This window comes from Gymnodraco acuticeps, unplaced genomic scaffold, assembly GCF_902827175.1.
Source record: "Gymnodraco acuticeps unplaced genomic scaffold, fGymAcu1.1, whole genome shotgun sequence".
Classification (NCBI taxonomy): Eukaryota; Metazoa; Chordata; class Actinopteri; order Perciformes; family Bathydraconidae; genus Gymnodraco; species Gymnodraco acuticeps.
In genome coordinates, this window is record NW_022990313.1 from 803,113 (window position 1) to 818,991 (window position 15,879).

The window sequence follows — 15,879 nt, forward strand, 5'->3', positions numbered from 1 at the left end:
GTTCCCAAACCGGAGACTTCAATGATGCTGGAGGATTTTCGAGCTCAACTTTATCTGCGTTCGCCATTAATTTTTGACAGTTCCTCAAATTACTGACTACATTTGAACGCATCCCTCTGACCAGCTCTCATAGTATGCCTCTCGTCCAATGAAATGACTTGGTCGCTCTATGACGCGTTGAACCCAATGTGAGCAAATTACTCTGAATGCTGCGACGCAGCACCTGAGATTACTTCCAAGAAGTTATTCACGTTCTCAATTTTTTACGTTTAACGTTATATTCGTTCGGTACACTTCGGTACACACCTGTACCGAACCGAAGGGCACGTACCGAATAATTTCGGTACGGGTACGTGTACCGTTACACCCCTAATAGCTATGGTAACTTATTTTGTTGTTCTTCATTATCTGAGCCAGTGGTAGCATGTAGATGTTAAAGAGAAGAGGCCCCAAGATGGAGCCTTGAGGAACCCCACATGTCATATTTGTCAACTCAGATGTGTATTTACCTATAGAAACAAAGTTGTTTCTGTCCTTTAAGTAGGATTCAAACCAATTCAGAACTGTTTCCGAAAGTCCCACCCAGTTTTCCAGTCGGTCTAGTAATATGCTGTGGTCAACAGTGTCAAACGCAGCACTGAGATCTAATAATACTAACACTGAAGTTCTGCCACTGTCTGTGTTTAAGTGGATGTCGTTAAAGACCTTTACAAGAGCAGTCTCAGTGCTGTGGTTTGGACGAAAGCCTGACTGGAACACATCAAAACAGTTATTTAAATGCAAGAAATTACTCAACTGTTGAAAAACAACTTTTTCAATGATTTTACCTAGAAATGGCAGGTTTGATATGGGCCTGTAATTGTTCATTACTGAAGCATCTAGATTATTCTTTTTTAAGAGCGGTTTAATGACTGCAGTTTTCAGGGCCTGTGGAAAAATACCTGAGTGAAGAGATTTGTTTACTATATGAAGTAGATCTGAGGCCATGCAAGGCAAAACATCTTTGAAAAATCCTGTTGGAATAATATCAAGGCAGCAGGAGGAGGATTTCAGAAGTTGAATAATGTCCTCTAGGTTTTTATCATTAATCTGATGGAATTGTGTCATGATGTCTGAATTGATGTTAAGTGGAGATAGGGACAACACATTTGCTGTTCCTGATGCAGAGGCACTGACTGCTTGTCTGATTTTCTGAATTTTGTCAGTGAAAAAGGAGGCAAAATCATTGCACGCCCTGGTGGATAGAAATTCAGAGGCTACTGACACTGGGGGGTTAGTTAGTCTGTCGACGGTAGCAAACAAGGCCCTTGCGTTGTTTTTGTTTTTGGTAATGATGTCAGAGAAGAACGATTGTCGTGCGTTTTTCAATTCCAAATTATAAAGGCCAAGTCTCTCTTTATAGATTTCAAAGTGAACCTGGAGATTTGTTTTTCGCCACCTGCGTTCAGCTTTTCGACATTCTCTTTTTTCTGTTTTCACGGTCATGGCCTTTCTCCATGGAGATATTTTCTTGACAGACACTTCCTTTAACCTAGTTGGAGCAATGGCATCTATAACATTTTTTATTTTTGAATTAAAATGATCTACTAGCTCATTTACTGAGATGTTGGCAGGGGCAAGTGTGGAAGAGAAATTCTGAGTAAACATTTCCCTAGTATTTTCAGTTAAATATCGCTTTGTGGTTACCTCTTTTTGAACATTTTTGTGAACAGAAATAGAGCTCTCAAAGAAAACACAGGAATGGTCAGAGAGTGCAACATCAGTCACCACAACCTTAGAGATATTCACACCCTTTGAGATAATTAAGTCCAGAGTGTGCCCCTTATTGTGCGTGGGCTCCGTCACATGCTGAGTCAGTCCATAGCTATCAAGAACACAAAACAGTTCTTTAGCCCCTCTGTCCTGGGGGTTGTCAACATGGATGTTAAAATCACCAACAATGACTAGACGGTCAAAGTCAATACACACTATAGACAGCAGTTCAGTAAAGTCATCAAAAAAGCTTGCACAGTATTTGGGTGGTCTATAGATATTTAGGAACAGAGCTCGAGAGGAGCATTTCAGCCGAAGGGCCACATATTCAAAAGAATCAAAGTTTCCATACGCTGTCTTCCTGCATTGAAGGGAATCATTGAACAGAATAGCAACTCCACCCCCTTTCTTATGCATTCTTTCCTGACTCATAAAACTAAAGTTGGGAGGGGTTGATTCGATAAGAACAGCTGCACTGTTATTTTGTTCAATCCAAGTTTCTGTTAAAAACATAAAATCGAGATTGTGCTCAGTGATAAAATCATTGATTAAAAATGTTTTTCCTGCCAAAGACCTGACATTTAATAAAGCTAGTTTAAGTTTGTTAAACACACTATCAGTCATGTTTTTTGTAACAAGCTGTGGCTGACATGGAATCACTGCTAAATTAGATAAACTCACACAAACGTTTGAGCGCTTCCTGTTTCTATGATTCACCGCTCTTAATCTATTACCTATCAACACAGATATCGGCAAAGCTACTGGCAGGCAGGGCCCCGACATGTCCTGGAAAGAGTTGAGTGCCATACGCCCTTGAGCCTGGACCCATCACATATCAGTAAGAGTTTGTTGTGTTTTGTACACACACATACTTATCAGGCTTCGGAGACTGCAGATGCCCCTCGAAGGGAGGGGAGGTGGTTGACGTAGGCGCGGTGATGAGGACGGGGGAGATGGTGCGCGTCTCCGCGGTGATTTTGGTGGGCGTCGTTGAGGAGCGGGGGTAAAGGACATGGTGCCAGTCCTGCGTATCGCCTTTGTTTGGTCTTTGAACTCCAGGAAGGAATCGGTGCCAACCCTCTGTATCTCCTTTGTGTGTTCATCGATCTCCAGGAGGGTGGGCGAGGGTGAAAGGGTGAACGGAGTATCCTCAAAGGCGTTGACAGGGGGTGGGGGGGGGGGGGGGACGGGCAGTGGAGACTCCTCCATTTGTCTCATAGGTCTCCCATAATCAGAACATTCCTCAGGCGGGGGCAGTGATAATTCTTCAGGGTTTTCTGCGTGATGTGTTGTGTCTTTCTCCTGTTTTGATTCCTCTTGCCGCTTGTCCTTGGCAGAGGGAACAGATTGATGACGCAGGCAGTTGAATATGTTAGAGATAAACAATTTCACTCCTGACTTGTTCAGGCAAACTCCATTTGCCTTGAAAAGATGTCTGCGATCCCAGAAAAAGTTAAAATTGTCAATAAAATGAACAGAATGGTCAGTACAGGCCGTTGAAAGCCAGGTGTTCAGTGCAAACAATCTGCTGAATCTCTCCACTCCTCTTCTGACTGGCGGTAGAGGGCCACTGATGAACACCTCTGCATTTAGAGAGCTGGCAGTTTCCAACAAACATTTAAAGTCTTCTTTCAGCACTTCTGACTGTTGTTTCACAACATCATTTGTTCCAATGTGCAGTACCACATTCTTCACAGTCGGATGTTCAGCCCCAATATGCAGGATCTTCTCAGCCAAGTCAGAGACTGAGTAGAGGTGAGTCAGAAAAAGAAGAGAGAATATCAACCTTTTTTTCAAAGTGGTTAACAAAGTCGCTTGACAGAAGGGAGAAGGGGGAAGGGGCTTTGGGGGGGTCCAGGAGGGAGGAGAAGATGGAAAATAGTTTTTTAGGATTGGAATAGGAAGATTGGATCTTATCTTGAAAGAAAGTGCTTTTTGCCTGAGAGATCGAAGCAGAGAAAGAGGAGAGGAGAGCCTGATAGGTTAGGAGGTCGTCACGGTGTTTGGATTTCCACCATTTCCGCTCTGCTGCCCGAGGGACGGTTCTATTAGCACGCAGTGCGTCATTCAGCCAGGGAGCAGGAGGGGACTGACGAGCCTGCCGAGATGTGAGAGGACAGAGAGAGTCCAGAGAGGATGAGAGAGTAGAGAGGAGAGTTTCTGCAGCAGAGTTTGGAGGTAGGAGTTGGAACGAGTCAGAGGAAGGGAGGGCTGAGAGCGCCGATGAGGCAAAGGTAGAGGGGGAGAGGGAACGAAGGTTACGGCGGACAGGTGCAGGATGGGAAGAGATTAGTTTGTTATGTTTGGAAAGGGGTAAAGAGAATGAAATTAAGAAGTGATCGGATGTGTGGAGCGGGTTTACAGAGAGGTTAGAAGTAGTGCAGTTCCTTGAGAATATGAGATCCAGGACATTGCCAGCTTTATGAGTTGGTGGGGACGGAGACAGTGAGAAAGCAAAGGCGGTTAACAGAGATGTTAGTTCGTCTATCTTCCCCGTCTGGAGGTTGAAGTCTCCGAGAAGTACAGCGGGAGGACCAGTTTCAGGGATGTGTGAGAGGAGATGATCTAATAACTCCAAGAAGTCCCCCAAGGCGCCTGGTGGACGGTAGAGAACAACAATGGTTAATTGTATAGGATGGGTTACTGTGACGGCATGGAATTCAAAGGTGGAAGGAGTGAAGTTAGGTAGCTTGAAGAGGGAAAAGCTCCATTTGGGAGAGAGCTGGAGACCAGTGCCACCTCCTCTGCCAGTGGGTCTGGGTGTATGGGAGAAGGAATATGCTGTGGAGAGAGCTGCTGGGGTGGATGTGTTGGATGGAGTAATCCACGTCTCAGTGAGAGCAAGGAAATCCAGAGACTGCAGGGAAGCATAGCCAGAGATGAAGTCAGCCTTAGGAGCAGCTGACTGGCAGTTCCACAGGCCGCCTGAAACTAGATGTTGGATCTCAGTGGAGCATGTGGGAGAGACGAGAGCAGGCCGGTTATATCGATTACGAGATACACGGGGCCAGTGATAATTGCGAGAAGACACATAAACAGGAATGGAGAAAATACACATGATTATAGCATAAGGGGCTAAACAACCAAAGAAAACAAAACACCAGCGATACTTAGCTCAATCAGAGTAGAATTTGCCTCCTCTTTGCCTCCCTCGTGACTCCTGCAGGACTCTAATGTCTTTGCCAGTCTTTGACTCCTGCAGGACTCTAATGTATTTGCCAGTCTGACGCTCCAGGAAAGTGCTACCTAAAATGGACACCTGATTGCTGAGTTCTCACAGCTGTGGGGCAACGTCCCTTTAATTAGTTAACTCTCTGCAGCTGGTGGCCCTCAAAAGGAAATCTAGACTGGCTTCCTCCTGATTTGTTATTGTCTTAACAACACATCCACCCCAGCAGCTCTCTCCACAGCATATTCCTTCTCCCATACACCCAGACCCACTGGCAGAGGAGGTGGCACTGGTCTCCAGCTCTCTCCCAAATGGAGCTTTTCCCTCTTCAAGCTACCTAACTTCACTCCTTCCACCTTTGAATTCCATGCCGTCACAGTAACCCATCCTATACAATTAACCATTGTTGTTCTCTACCGTCCACCAGGCGCCTTGGGGGACTTCTTGGAGTTATTAGATCATCTCCTCTCACACATCCCTGAAACTGGTCCTCCCGCTGTACTTCTCGGAGACTTCAACCTCCAGACGGGGAAGATAGACGAACTAACATCTCTGTTAACCGCCTTTGCTTTCTCACTGTCTCCGTCCCCACCAACTCATAAAGCTGGCAATGTCCTGGATCTCATATTCTCAAGGAACTGCACTACTTCTAACCTCTCTGTAAAACCGCTCCACACATCCGATCACTTCTTAATTTCATTCTCTTTACCCCTTTCCAAACATAACAAACTAATCTCTTCCCATCCTGCACCTGTCCGCCGTAACCTTCGTTCCCTCTCCCCCTCTACCTTTGCCTCATCGGTGCTCTCAGCCCTCCCTTCCTCTGACTCGTTCCAACTCCTACCTCCAAACTCTGCTGCAGAAACTCTCCTCTCTACTCTCTCATCCTCTCTGGACTCTCTCTGTCCTCTCACATCTCGGCAGGCTCGTCAGTCCCCTCCTGCTCCCTGGCTGAATGACGCACTGCGTGCTAATAGAACCGTCCCTCGGGCAGCAGAGCGGAAATGGTGGAAATCCAAACACCGTGACGACCTCCAAACCTATCAGGCTCTCCTCTCCTCTTTCTCTGCTTCGATCTCTCAGGCAAAAAGCACTTTCTTTCAAGATAAGATCCAATCTTCCTATTCCAATCCTAAAAAACTATTTTCCATCTTCTCCACCCTCTTGGACCCCCCCAAAGCCTCTCCCTTCTGTCAAGCGACTTTGTTAACCACTTTGAAAAAAAGGTTGATATTCTCTCTTCTTTTTCTGACTCACCTCTACTCACCGCTGGGTCACCAGACCCTCCTTTTCCCCTCTCTCTCCAAGTGAGGTTCTTACCCTCATTACCTCTGCCCGCCCTACCACCTGTCCTCTGGACCCTATCCCTTCAAACCTCCTTCAGACTATCGCTCCTGATATTCTACCGTTTCTCACCCATTTCATCAACACTTCTCTAACTTCTGGTCACTTTCCAAACAGTCTCAAGGAGGCAAGAGTAAACCCTCTCCTAAAGAAACCCACTCTCAACCCGTCAGATGTTATAAACTACAGGCCTGTCTCTCTCCTCCCGTTCCTGTCTAAAACACTTGAACGCGCTGTCTTTAGACAACTCTCCTGCTATCTCCATCAGAACAACCTTCTGGATCCGTACCAGTCTGGTTTCAAGGCAGGTCACTCCACAGAAACTGCCCTCCTTGCTGTCACTGAGGAACTGCACACTGCTAAAGCAGCCTCCCTCTCCTCTGTCATCATCCTTTTGGACCTGTCTGCTGCATTTGACACGGTGAATCATCAGATCCTCCTTCGCACTCTCCAAGCACTTGGAGTTTCAGGCTCTGCACTTTCCCTCCTCACCTCATACCTCAAAGACCGCACCTACAGGGTTACTTGGAGAGGGTCCGAGTCCGACCCTTGTCAATTAACTACAGGGGTCCCTCAGGGCTCTGTTCTTGGTCCCCTCCTCTTCTCCTTGTACACAAACTCGCTCGGATCAGTCATTAGCCCGCATGGTTTTTCATACCACTGCTACGCTGACGACACCCAATTAGTTCTGTCCTTTCCCCGCTCAGAGACCCAGGTCGTCGCACGCATCTCTGCTTGTCTAGCTGACATCTCTCAGTGGATGTCTGATCATCACCTCAAGCTCAACCTTGACAAGACTGAACTGCTCTTCCTTCCGGGAAAAGATTGTCCCACTCTTGACCTAACAATCAACATTGGCACCTCTGTTGTTTCCCCGACTCAGACTGCAAGGAATCTGGGTGTGACCCTAGATAACAACCTGTCCTTCACTGCAAACATAGCTGCTACAACCCGCTGCTGCAGATACACGCTTTACAACATCAGGAGGATGCGTCCCCAGCTGACCCAGAAAGCGACGCAGGTTCTGGTCCAGGCTCTCGTCATCTCACGCCTAGACTACTGTAACTCCCTCCTGGCTGGTCTACCTGCATGTGCCATCCGACCTTTGCAGCTCATCCAGAATGCAGCTGCTCGCCTGGTCTTCAACCTTCCTAAATTCTCCCACACCTCCGCTGCCTTCACTGGCTTCCGATAACTGCTAGAATCCACTTACCATGCTGCGAATGGATCTGGCCCTTCCTACATCCAGGACATGGTTAAACCGTACACCCCAGCACGTGCACTCCGCTCTGCATCAACCAAACGGCTCGCTGCACCCTCGCTGCGAAGGGGACCCAAGTTCCCATCAGCAAAAACACGTGGGTTTGCTATCCTGGCTCCTAAATGGTGGAATGAGCTCCCCATTGACATCAGGACAGCAGATAGCTTACACACCTTCCGGCGCAGACTGAAAACTCATCTCTTTCGACTCCACTTTGAGCGATAGAACTATTAACAAAGCACTTATATACTAATAAAGGACTGGCTTATCTAAAGCCAGTTGAGTAGCACTTAAAATGTTTTTGCTCTATGAAACCTGATGTACTTATATGATTCTGTTTTCTTCAAGTTTGTATTTTGTTGGTCGAACGCACTTATTGTAAGTCGCTTTGGATAAAAGCGTCAGCTAAATGTAATGTAATGTAATGAAAAATAGGTATACAATACTATATGACAGTACAAAAAAGTTGTTATTAATAAACAAGAATACAGTTTGAAAGGGGAGTGATTTGTAAAATATCCATAAAGAAAAATAAATCTGTTTACAGTTCTGTTTCATCTGGGTGTTGAGAGATGTATCCATAGATCTCTTCATGTCGCTCTCAAAGTGCACCAGATTGATGCTTTTAACTTCAACATTTAAAAATCTTCCCGGTGGAGCATGCCCCCGGACCCCCCTAGAGGATGTTAGGTCCACCCCCTACTTTAATCATGTTCACTTGGATAGGAAACTAAATACATTTGCACACAACTTGTGTCCATATCTTTCTGTTTTGGTGGTCATGCCACACCGTGCACGAGTCATGGTTAGATATCTGGATTAAGAGGTTGCTTTTTCTTTGCACAGCATGAAAGAAAGGCCAAATGAATGGGCTGTGATTTTTGTATTTTTAAGCAGAGGTCAATAATTTGTACGGTGTAAGAAATTAAAATTAATGTTGATATGGCGTATTTGAATTAAATACACTGTATTTAATTCAGTGTTGTAGTCAAGTCGCCAATTCACGAGTCCAAGTCACTCTCGAGTCACCACTCTTCGAGTCCAAGTCGCGCGTCAATCAGTGCGCGAGTCCGAGTCGAGTCATGAGTCCCGAAAATCGGCACTCGAGTCCGAGTCCAGGACTCGAGTACTCTATCTTTGATTTAATTTAAATCTGTTTTATTCAAAAAACCGAATATTCACACTTGACTTCCGGTTGTCCGCTAGTGACCGTCATTTCTGGTTAGCATTAACATGTGGTTAGCATTAGCATGTGGCAAAATGCTACGTTTTCAAACCGTAAAATGAAGGTGAAATGACATGTGATGTTGTACCCTAAACACACTGGGTTTAACACTCATTTATTGACGCTGAATAACATTTATTAGGGAATGTTTAAATAACCACAGACACCAGAATGATGTAATTCAGCAGCGGAAACCGGCAGGAATTGCATTGGACCCGCCCCTGTCGACGCCGGCCAATAGGAGAAGACCACAGATGACGACAGGAAGAACACATGGGGAGAGAGCCTCCACTCGCACATTCTATTTGTACACTGTTGTGGAATATTTTCCAAGGCCCATAACTTTGACCCAGTGTATCAGTTCAAACTGTCCTGACTGAGCACAGGCACCTGTAACCTTGGCTGCTGTGCTCTCAGTGTTTTGTCTCCCTGTTCCTGCCTGTTGGCGTCAGCTGATAGAGGTGTTATCATTCTATCTTGTTATGCAGCATGTTGATGATGCTCTCTGAACTAGATAAATACATGGGTCTGGGGTAGAGTTCTTCAGAATTGATGTGGCAACTCTACCGTGAAGTCAGAACCTCTGACTCTTGGACTTGTGATGTGAATCCTCCGGCCGTTAACTCCAAATAAACCATCATGTGTTTGACATCAAAGCTACTGCTCTTCCCGTGTCTCCTTCCTGAGTCGGTGACTCCCACTGCATAGCTACACAGAAGTTTCCTCTACATACACCACCGCATCTTTTGTGTAATTAAATTAGACCCTGCAGAACAACGCGGGCAAAAAATCCTTGATTATGCGATCAAACATGCAGGGTTTTATGTAATTTTATGCGGTGAAATTGCGGGAAGTTGCGAAATATGCTAAATATGCGGAACAAATAAATATTGGGCTGTCTTATTTATTTATTCTCTCTCACACACAACCTGCCACTAACGTTAAACCCCTTTACTATTTAATTAAACACATTCAATGTTTATTTATTGTAAAAGCAATTGGGCTATTTTAATCACACTCTCTCTCTCTCTCACACACACACACAAACTTACTTCTCTGCCTCATTCTGTTTTCATTTACTCGTTCGTTATCTGACCAGCTTCAATCTTGTAGGCTTCTCACCTCGTTTCTTGTAGCCCTCGAAAGGGTTTTGGAGGTTGATGCCTCGGTGAATGTGAGTTGTTTGGCTTTCTTGTCCGCAGCAGCAGAAAGCATTTTAGAATCTTTGAATGAATCAAAGTGGGTCGTCCCTGTCGATGTTCTTTTATGCTCCAACACACAGTTGCACGGGGTGCAGAATAGTTTTCACCCACTTTCGTGCAAGACATCGGGGTACTGCTTTGCCCGGTCTTTAGCAGAAATGTTTGTCGGTAAATGAGATGGATTAGATTTTTTCATCTTGGTGTTTTCTCTCTCGTGTGAGCTCCACACGTTCACTCTACGGTGTTGTTTACCTTCTGTGATGCGCGAGCTGATGACGTCGCATCATCATCATCATCACTTCAAGACGAGTTAACTTTTTTTCCCCTCAACTTTGTGTGGAAAAATGCGGAGATTATGCATTTGGCGCAGATTTTTAAAAGGCTGCGCCATTTTGCTGATTATGCGGTAAATTCTGCGATCGCAGAATCGCGTTTTTCTGGACGGTCTATTAAATGCTATTAAGCTTCCATTGACTCTTTTCAGTCTGTCCTCTCAGGATCCACAGCGGCAGCAGAGGCCGCAAGCGGAGAGACGCCCACGGCAACCGCCTCGGTGTCAGGCTCGCCCTTCGGCAGCTGCAGGGGCTCCGTCCCTCTGGTTTACAGAAAAATAAAAAGAAGATAAATAATTTGACACTGTCCTTATCCTGCTTAATGTAATGATTTCATTTGTATTACCACTGTAACACGCTTGAACAGAAACTGAAAATTAAGTCAGATCAAATAAGGAGACTAAAAGAAGGTAAGACTGTACTATGTGGTTTTAGGTGAATACAGTTTATTGCAAATGCGTTTTAAAAAAAAAAAAACATGCTGCAATGTTCTGGAATTTAAAAAATATCAGTGATTTTCACAATCCTTTAGGTCAGTGGTTCTCAACCTTTTTACACCAAGTACCACCTGAGAATATAGTTGGCTCTCCAAGTACCACCATATGACCAATGTTAAAATACAGTCTATGCACAGTTCATGCAGGACTCGGAGGCAAATGTATTCATAATAACATTATTTATTGTCAGCAACAGCTACTTGTACAAAGGGCAGTCCCTCTCCCCCTCACTCATCACTCACTCACTCACACACTACAAGTGAGAACATAAAGAACAAAATAATAACTTATTCTCACACAACAAATGACAACTGTACAGTACTTCAATTACACACACACTCAATTAAATGCAATAGCTTTAATAGCATGACCATAGTGACATATATTGCCAAAGCTCTAAGTTGCAACATCTATACACAAATACACACAAACAGTTATAAACAAACTGCTTAGAATTTGGCTCAGTTTGATTCTCTCAAACTGTGGCAGGCAGAGACAAACTGTCCTGCAACAATGCAGCTCTCTTTATATTCCCAGAGTAGTATTTTTAGTTTTTCATTTTGAAATATTTGAGGCCACACACGCACGCACGCACGTGAGAACAGAACCAAATAATAACAAATGACAACTGTACAGTACTTCATTCATACACACACTCTCACTCTCTCTCTGCCACACGTTGGTGTCCATTGACAACTCACCTAAATATAATGAGAAGGTTGCGCCTGTCTCCGTGAACACAGTCCTTTGATGTCTGGGGCAATCGAGGTGAGCTTCAGTCTCAGGTCTGGCCCAGCATTCAGCCTGCTTCTGTATTTGGTTTTAATAACAGCAAGGGAAGAGAAGCCTTTCTCGCACAGATATGTGGTCGCAAAAGGAAGGAGAAAGCGCACAGCTTTGTCAGACAGGGCGCGGTATTCTCTGTGTTGCTTTATCCAAAAGTCCACTAAAGACTGCTTTCTGAAAGCAGGCTTTAGTGTTTCATCACAAGACAACTCTATTAAACTCTCCTGCTCAGCCACAGTTAAGTTCTTTGGCAGTCCAGAGGCTTCCATGCTGAACGGGCTTCTCATCCAGCTGTTGTCTTCGGTCATCACTGGGAAATACTGGCGGAACTGTTGTCTGAGCGAGACAAGGTGTGCAACCATGTTGTCCCTCACTCCTTCATCAAGGGTCAGCTCGTTCTCAGACAGAAAACTCTCTAAAGCAGGGAAAGCTGAAACATCAACTGCCTTGACTTTGATTTCGAATAACTCCAACTTTTTCAGCATTGTATTGATTTTGTCCTGCACATCAAACACATTGATGGAGAGTCCCTGTAGTCCCAAATTCAGGTCGTTTAAACGGGAGAAAATGTCTGACAAGTATGCCAACTGGCTGAGCCACACTGTATCATCAAACACATCTGATAAGCGGAAGTTTTTGTCCTGTAAGAAGACTTGGACTTCTCTGTGCAATTCAAAAAGCCTTGAAAGCACTTTCCCTCTTGATAGCCATCTTACTTCTGTATGGAGCAGAAGTTGGACATGCTCGCTGCCCATCTCATCACAGAGCACTTGGAATAGGCGAGACTGCATCGGTCGGGCCTTTATGAAGTTCACACTCTTCACAGCAGAGTCCAGCACAGACTTCAAGCCATCGGGCATCTTCTTCACCGCCAGCAGAGATGTTCACAAGTCTTTTTTTGCAAGTCCAAGTCAAGTCTCAAGTCTTTGGTCACGAGTCCAAGTCAAGTCTCAAGTCTTTGTGGGGTGAGACTTGATCAAGTCTCAAGTCTTTGGTCACGAGTCCAAGTCAAGTCTCAAGTCTCTAAAAAATAAAAGTCTCATGTCTCTTCTGGTTGTAATAAGCCTTCTATTGTCTGCTGCTATCCAGTCTGTTAAGAATACTGCACAGCTATATCTAAGACATTCAAAGCATTTACTGTATTATTATCACTCCTATATCTATTAGCATACAGTATCAGTACTGATTAGTTGTTTGTTATATGATCACTTTAAACAGGCTATTGCAATGCAATATGAGGACAAATATCACAGTTTAGCTAAATGCAAACAACTTATAAGCAAAACACTTCAGAATCAGAAATCAGTATCACAAATACTTTATTAATCCCCCGCAGGGAAACTGTGTTAAAAGTACTTAAAAGTAAACATTTGTTCTGTGCCATTTGCAACTAAAAAACTATTGCTGCAATATTATCTGAAATATACTGAACTGGTGATATTAAAACATGACCTGTTCCAAAAGAGATATCTACCATTAACACCATTTACCAGCCAAATGCTGGTAAATCATGCAAGTGGCTGGTACTGTATGTTGCGCGCACCAGCCAAAAATAACAATGGCAATCTATTGAGTGGCTGGTAACATTTCAACATTCACTAGGCTAGCCATTTGGCCAGTGGACAAAAATGTTAAAATGTGACCTCTGCAACCGTATTGTTTAATTATACTGGGTCTCTAATGACATCTTTTAAGTCTACTATAAATAAACATATTCCTCTATCCTCTCACTCAAACCCAGTGCAATGGTAACCTGATAAACCTGTAACATTAACGTTACGTGGTCAACAATAAACCTGTAACCTGATGTATTTATGTATGTAACGATGTATTTTTCTACGTTTAACGTTAGCCAGTAGATGGTGGCAGCGGAACGTAATGATTAACGTTACCGACCTTTTTTATGTCATGTCAAGAGTTGGATGTCAACGCCACTCAACGCAAACAAGTGTGACAAGCAAACATTCACTCATCTTTTCAAATATTCAGTTACAAAGCTAGTAGCAAGCTAAGTTAACATTATATAGCTGATGCTGAGCTAAACATGTTTGCTAACCGTCCATATGCGTTAATGTGACTGACCTCTCCGGGTGAGTTTTCAAGTGCCTGATGAAATTTGACGTTGTTGCACCAGCATCCTTGATTTTAATATTGCAGACTTTGCAGTGTGCGCTCCTTTTGTTGGTGCCGCCGGCGTTTTTGTTCGAAGTTTTTATAGTTGAACCTAATTACAAGCGGGACAGCTGCAGGTGTGCCGCCGGTCGCCATGGTGTTACCATGATGTTAATGTTAAAGGTGGGGTAGGTAAGTTTGAGAAACCGGCTCGAGATACACTTTTTGTTATATTCCATGGAATGCTCTTAACATCCCGATAGCCGGCCCGGCTAAAATAACTGGATGGCCTACCTGCCTGTCAGCCTCCCATCGGGGCACAAACGTATCTCGTGCCCTCATTGGTCATGTGCGCGTTCGTGTGTGTTGGAGGAGGGGCTCTGTGAGGAAGTGGCAGATTTTCTCCGGTTGTGTATTTTCAAATTCTAGCGATCTCGAGCCGGTTTCTCAAACTTACCTACCCCACCTTTAATACGCCAAAAATAGAAAACACAATGATTGTTCACGAGTCCCAAAACACGAGTCCAAGTCGAGTCCGAAGTCTTTTGAGCAGGAGTCCAAGTCAAGTCTGAAGTCTCTGTGTGTGCGACTTAAGTGTGACTCGAGTCCGAGTCACAGACTCGAGTCCCCATCTCTGACCGCCAGTGTGTCCATCGCATCTCCGGTGCGACCTCTTTGATCCGAGCTGCTACTCCGCTGTGGCGGCCAGTCATAGCCCTCGCGCCGTCTGTGCAGACTCCAACACACTTTTTCCATTCAAGTCCATTCTCTTGCACAAACGCATCTAGGAGCTGGAATATGTGCTCAGCTGTTGTTCTGGTCTCCAGTGGTTGACAGAACAGAAAGTCTTCCTGAGCTGCACCATCATGTTCATATCTGACATAAACCATCAAATTGGCCAAATCTGCAACATCAGTAGTCTCGTCCAGCTGGATGGAATAATAGCTACTACTTTTAATGCGCTCAATCAATGTATTTTTAACATCGTCTGCCATCTCTACTATTCTCCGTGACACAGTGTCATTTGAAAGTGACACCAAATTTAACTGTTTGGCAGCCTTCTCGCCACACATGATTTCTGTCATTTCTTTTGCGAGTGGGAGACAAAGTTTTTCGCCAATTGTGTGTGGCTTACCGGCTTTTGCAATGCGGAGGCTGGCACGATACGAGGCTTCCTGGGCCTTGGCTATGGGTGTACAGCTGGATTGGATCGTTGACTTGCACTTATTCAGTAGATCACATTTTCTTGTAAAGAATTCCGCTGGCTTGTCTTGCAGGTGGGCGTGTTTAGTTGTAAGGTGCCGTTGGAGGTGCGATGGTTTCATAGAATTATTACTTAACACTTCACCACAAATCACGCACTGTGGTCTGGGCTCATTATCTGTCCCACTGCAGCTGAATCCAACTTTAATGTAACCCTGGTGGTTGTATTTCCGAACTGGTTTGTGTCTCTTTTTTATGGACTCACTTGCGCTGCTGCTGATGGAGTCACTCGCAGCTACGTTAGCAGCGTTAGCACTGGGCGGCGTTGTGGCTGCGCATATCACTGTTGCGTTGCTGGTGGAGCCTGCACTTGCGCTCGCTTGACTGTCCTCCTCCTCCTCATTCACTTGTTCCCTTTCGCTGGTAATGTTCTCCTCTCTACCTCTCTTTCGTATACCTCCCGTTTTGAGCCACGTTTTTAGCATAATTCAGCTTTCTTCTTTCTTTCATAGCTTGCTTGCAACGTTTTAATCTTTCGCGGGTAGTATGGTCGTCATAGCAACGCCAAAAATAAATAAAAACATTTTTTTTCGTTTCTAAATCTAAAAACAACAATAGCCTATTACAGGGGTCGGCAACCTTTTTGATATGAAGTGCCATTTAAAAAAAAAAAAAATTATCAGCGTGCTCAACAAGATCGAGAATTATCAACGGGGGGGGGGGTTGAGGAGCTTGACGCTCGTCAACTATCAGCAGGAGGGCGGGGGAGCCTCGCTGCGGGGAAGCAGTGTGTGGACCTGTCAGCGCAACTTACATGATGCCGAATTTAACAAGCACATTTAAATAATTGGTTTAAACGGCATAATAATAAGGACGATCGTCCATTCTGTGATTCTCCAGAGCACACATGTTGTGATATTAGGGTCATGCAGAGTGAGATGAGATCGCTGTCCCTTTAAGAGAGACAGTGAGAGAGAGAGGGGTGTGGCTTGTGCA

At 44.7% G+C, this 15,879-nt stretch overlaps 1 protein-coding gene across 1 annotated transcript; it reads right to left on the minus strand.

Moving 5' to 3' along the window:
* Window positions 1-10,433: 10,433 nt before the first annotated feature.
* On the minus strand, window positions 10,434-15,368 carry LOC117550447 (zinc finger BED domain-containing protein 5-like). The gene is made up of 3 exons (XM_034222885.1): window positions 14,320-15,368; window positions 11,524-12,159; window positions 10,434-10,548 (listed from the first exon to the last, which is right to left on the minus strand). The coding sequence occupies exons 1-3, from the start codon at window positions 15,366-15,368 to the stop codon at window positions 10,434-10,436; spliced, it is 1,800 nt and encodes a 599-aa protein (XP_034078776.1).
* Between the last annotated feature and the right edge of the window lie 511 nt (window positions 15,369-15,879).